At 37.5% G+C, this 5,022-nt stretch overlaps 1 protein-coding gene across 1 annotated transcript; it reads right to left on the bottom strand.

The window, feature by feature from the left end:
* Window positions 1-308: 308 nt before the first annotated feature.
* LOC102744464 (myelin P2 protein) lies at window positions 309-4,800 on the bottom strand. The gene is made up of 4 exons (XM_006727139.3): window positions 4,487-4,800; window positions 2,246-2,418; window positions 1,610-1,711; window positions 309-588 (listed from the first exon to the last, which is right to left on the bottom strand). The coding sequence occupies exons 1-4, from the start codon at window positions 4,557-4,559 to the stop codon at window positions 538-540; spliced, it is 399 nt and encodes a 132-aa protein (XP_006727202.1). The 5' UTR covers window positions 4,560-4,800; the 3' UTR covers window positions 309-537.
* Window positions 4,801-5,022: the final 222 nt, after the last annotated feature.

Below are 5,022 nucleotides of genomic sequence, written 5' to 3'. Positions count from 1 at the left end.
AATGGCTTGAACTCTACCCTTGATATCTGTGCATTTCACTGTCCATAAATTACGCTTCAATTTTAAAAAAAATTGGCTGGAGTAGAGGCTGCCCTTTTAGCTGAAATAGAACTCTGATTTAAAACAGCTCCTTCTTGTAGTTTGTCTCACTTCTGATCCTCCTCCCCACCATGCGGGGGCTACTTAGATCAATACATTTACTTCCTTTTACTATCCAGTTACTTGCTTTACTATCATTTCGATATACAAAGTACAACATAGGTTAGAATTTCACAGATAACTAAATGACATTATCAACTATTTAGGTCTGGCCAATATACATACTTTAATAGAGTAAGGAAATGCATACAAATTGAAAATGTTTAAACAACACTGAATTTTAGATTAATCCTCAGTTTAGGCCTTTACCTATTTGATCTATTAGGACAAAAGCAAAAACAAACAGATAAATTGCAGAGTAGTCGGGCCTTGCCAATGAAAACCGTTGATTTCCAACATCAAATGATCAAATATCACTTCAATGAGGAAATAATCTTCTCAGACCTTCTCATAAATTCTGGTGCAGACCACGCCCTTCATTTTACATTCCTTAAGAAAAGAGAGAGATTCATTGAGTATATAAAACTGAAACTAGGAACAGCAAATTTGCACATAGCAACAGAAAATAAAAACAAGCTCATAAGGTTAAGCTTAGAAAGGAGTAGAGCATCAGTATGTCAGTCTCTGACAATTCGGAATTATGACATTGAAATAGGAGAAACAGTTTTGAAGTCAATCTATGTTACTATGGAAGAATTTTCTTAAAGTGTCAAGTTTTTATGCATAATTTGTGTGCATTTAAATCTAAAAGTGGATTTCAAAACTATATGCATATTTGCAGCATCTGAGGAGCATTTAAAAATACTGATGGTTCCTTCTCCCCCAAGAGATTTGCATTTAATTAATGTGTCGGGGCCCCATATTGGTATTAACTCCCCATGAAAATCTATTTTGTAGCTAGAGATAAGAACCTCTAAACTAAAGGAAAAAACATTTAAAATAACATGAATCTATATTCAATGTATGTATTAGTAAGCACAGAAGCTAAAACTTAAAAAAAATCGTTAGACGGCATCTCATGGAACCCTGCTCATCATTCTTTATCTGCTGACTAAAAGGTCTCCTATGAGCTGAGCTTCAATTATTGACATGGTGTAGTCCAAGTTACTTCGGATTCTTGAAAGCAAAACACTTAGATATCTACAAATATTCTATAATTGAGCCGTTCGGGGTTTGTTTTGCTTTTAAAACTTAGACTTACTTTTCTCTTTGTGAGTCCAAATTGGTAAGATTTATCCATACTTTCTTTGACTTTGCTGTTATTTTTAGGTGTTGTTATTTCTAAAATAACAAATGGGCTTTGTTATTTCTAAAATCTTGGACCTATACTTAAAGTACTGTAGATGAGTCTTCATGGTTGAAATATCATCTAACCATTAGCTCTGACTTTATCCTTAGCCATTCTTATCCATTGGTATTGCAAAGAAAAAGGAATATTTCGAAAATAATATAACCAATTTCTCTATTTAAATACCATTATTTTTGTATTTAGAAGTGAAAATACTCTTACCTCTACCATTTTCCCATCCACCAACTTTCTTTTTATTGTCGTCTCCTTGCCATCCCATTTCTGTACTTGATTTAATGAGCCTCTTGACAAGGTTACAATGCTCTGCAGAGACAAATTCACATAATCGAGTTGCTTGGACTTTGGCTGATTAAGGAAGCGGTTCATTCAGTATCGAATTGTTTTCATAATAGCTGTCTCATGAAGCACATTCATTTTCTATTTTATTTTATTTTATTTCATTTCATTTTATTTATTTTTTTTTAAAGTAGACTCCACACCCAACATGGGGCTCGAACTCACAATCCTGAGATCAAGCAAGGCTCCCCCAAGGCGCATTCATTTTCTTTTTTTTTTTTTTTTTAAGATTTTATTTATTTGAGAGAGAGAGCACACAAGCAGGGGGAGCGGCAGGCAGAGGGAGAAGCAGACTCCCTGCTGAGCCGGGAGCCCGATGTGGAACTCAGTCCCAGGACTCGGATCATGACCTGAGCCCAAGGCAGACACTTAACCGACTGAGCCACCCAGGTGCCCCAGTTTTCAATAGAATGGGGGTAGTCTACCTTTATGAACACTAACAGAAATAATCCTCTCAAGCTGGAGAACGAGCCAACTTTGAAGAGAAACATTAAAATTTACCTTTGTTTTCCTGCTGTCAGCTGTGGTTTCTTCAAATTCCTGACCTAACTTAAAGGAGATCTCTGTATTTTTAAACGTACTTTCAGTTCTTATAGTTATAACATCCCCTTTCTTGCTGATGATCACACGGGGTTTGGCCAAATTTCCCAGTTTTCTGGTGGCTAACCCCACACCTGTAAATCAAGATAGTGTTAGAACTACGTCGACAAAGAGATGTACCTAGAGAGACTATGCATGGCCGCATTCTATGCTCAGGTCTGGAAATGGCGGGTAGCATCAGTGAGTACTGAGGGCCTCCTCCCATGTTTCACCACCTAATGGAAATACATGTCCATCGACTTAAATATTTTAAGTTTTATTATTACAAGAGTAATGTCTGCAGATTTTAAAGATAAACGTGTTTAGCCTAAATAGTGCAAGTCATCCCCTTTTACCACATCCCAATCCCACAGTCTTTGAAAATCACCAGTGTTTTGTATGAATCATTCCAGACATTTTAGTTTTTACATATAAATATTCTAGGTATTTTTAAAATGCAACTATGACAGATACATACTGTTCTATGAATTTTTTCTCCTCAGTAATACATTATGGATATAGAAAAGAACTCTCCCCACATCCTCTTTTTTTTTTTTAAAGATTTTATTTATTTGACAGAGAGACACACAGCGAGAGAGGGAACACAAGCAGGGGGAGTGGGAGAGGGAGAAGCAGACTTCTGCGGAGCAGGGAGCCTGATGCGGGGGTTCGATCCCAGGACCCCAGGATCATGACCTGAGCCAAAGGCAGATGCCTAATGACTGAGCCACCCAGACGCTCCTCCCCACATCCTTAATAGAATCTTATTTCTGAAATTTTGTTGTGGCCCCTAAGTTTATTTATTTATTTATTTATTTTAAAGATTTATTTATTTGACAGAGAGAGACACAGTGAGAGAAGGAACACAAGCAGGGGGAGCAGGAGAGGGAGCAGCAGGCTTCCCGTGGAGCAGGGAGCCTGATGTGGGCCTCGACCCCAGGATCCTGGGACCACGACCCCAGCCGAAGGCAGACGCTCAACGACTGAGCCACCCAGGCGCCTCGGCCCCTAAGTTTAACTGGTAGGAAAAATCTATCCATCTCCTTTCAAGATCTGTACCATTACACGTAATCATAAATAAACTCATTTTTTAAAATTTTCTCCATCTGAAAAACAAAACAAAATTAGACTCTCAAGTTTTATTACTAAAACTATAGAAATACAGGGAAAAGGAGAAATGTCAAATGAGAGAAATAAATGAAGGAAAAACTACTTTCATATAAATATATGAATATATATATTATATATAATCTCTGCAGTAGAGCCTGAGAATTTACACTATACCAAACCCCGAAGTGATCTTATGCATTCTAAATTTGAAAAATGACAGAATTAGGGAGTCCTTCATCGAGGCTCTTGTATTTTGCTTCTTCCTCAACTGTAAAGTCAAGTCCATAAATCTAACCAACCTCATAGTATGGATTTATACCCATAAGGTCTCATAGTTTTCTAGGCAATATGACATGATTTTGCTCATTTTACCTAAAAATACAACTCTTTTCATGAGCTTTCTGAACAGGTAAGTAAAGCTACAGGCCCTTTGTCAAGCATAGCAACCTGGGTCATTGGCATCACTTTCTATTCTACTTAAATAGCTCCAAAGACACTTCATACCTATTGTGCTCATATCAATGTGGAACATTCTCTAGAAATAGTATAAAATAAAGTAGATAAAACTATTGACTGGATTTTCCATCTTCATCCATGGCTCCAACTCCAGGAAAGTAGTGTAAACTTCTGGTTTAGCTAAACACCAAAATTTTAAATTGAGGCTTTCTATTAACTTCAGTATTTTCAACTCCTTATCTTATGAGCACTTCAGCTTTTATAAAACGAACCTTCAGGAAAGCCAGAGGATGGGTTGCCTAAGCCTCTAAGATTTCTTTCCTTTAAAGCAAAGCCCTACTGATACGAAACCACCTTTGAAATCAGTGGAGTTCCACGCAATTAAGCAGCTCTTAGGTTAAAATCTATTAAAATTTCCACAAATGAAGTACAATAAATTATTGGAATGACACAATAGAAGTTTAATTGCAGAAAAGGATTGTACTTGAGCCTCTGCAAACTTCCCCAGAGTCCTGGAAAAGGAGTTAGAAGGAAATAGTCATGCAGCTTTTGCAAAAAAGGATCTTCCCAACCAGAGCTACAAGGAACATTTCTTACCCAGAACTTTCATGTAATCATCGAAGTTCTCACTGGAGACAAGTTTCCAGGTGCCCAGGAATTTGTTGCTCATTGTGATGGATGAGAATTCAACACAGCTCTAGGTGAGATTCAGGAGACTCAAATGAGATGCTGAAGCCTCAGAAGATTCTTTTCAAAGATGTCCAAAGCATGTGACTCTCACAGAGACCCAATGGGGAAAAGCAGTGTCAGGACCAGGCAATGAATCACCCGTTAGGACAAAAGAAAGCCCCACATAATGTTTCCTTTAGTCTCCAAAAATTTTTATAAAGATCAATGAGAGTACTATTTGAACCTTCAAAAAAATTTTTGGTCGATCTTACATTTTTAAGAAGTGCTTAGTCTTTAATGCTTTGGAAAAGACTCCGTGAATTGAATCCTATACCAGACTAAATTATATGAGCATGAATGAGAGCGTGTGTGTGTGTGTGTGTGTGTGTGTGTGCGCGCGCGCGCGCGCGTTCAGGCATCTTGGTCACTCTCAATCCTGAGTCTGCACAATTAAGAATTCTTAT

This window comes from Leptonychotes weddellii, chromosome 4 (genome assembly GCF_054177405.1).
Source record: "Leptonychotes weddellii isolate Sample4059 chromosome 4, ASM5417740v2, whole genome shotgun sequence".
Taxonomy (NCBI): domain Eukaryota; kingdom Metazoa; phylum Chordata; class Mammalia; order Carnivora; family Phocidae; genus Leptonychotes; species Leptonychotes weddellii.
This window is presented reverse-complemented; position numbering and strand designations above follow the sequence as displayed.

Bases quoted from the DNA above. Each gene is read 5' to 3' on its own strand.
- LOC102744464 (XM_006727139.3), bottom strand. From the start codon at position 4,559: ATGAGCAACAAATTCCTGGGCACCTGGAAACTTGTCTCCAGTGAGAAC. The intron at 2,419-4,486 runs GTAAGAAATGTT...CTTGATTTACAG, and splicing joins TGATTACATGAAAGTTCTGG to GTGTGGGGTTAGCCACCAGA. The intron at 1,712-2,245 runs GTAAATTTTAAT...TTGTCTCTGCAG, and splicing joins CTGACAGCAGGAAAACAAAG to AGCATTGTAACCTTGTCAAG.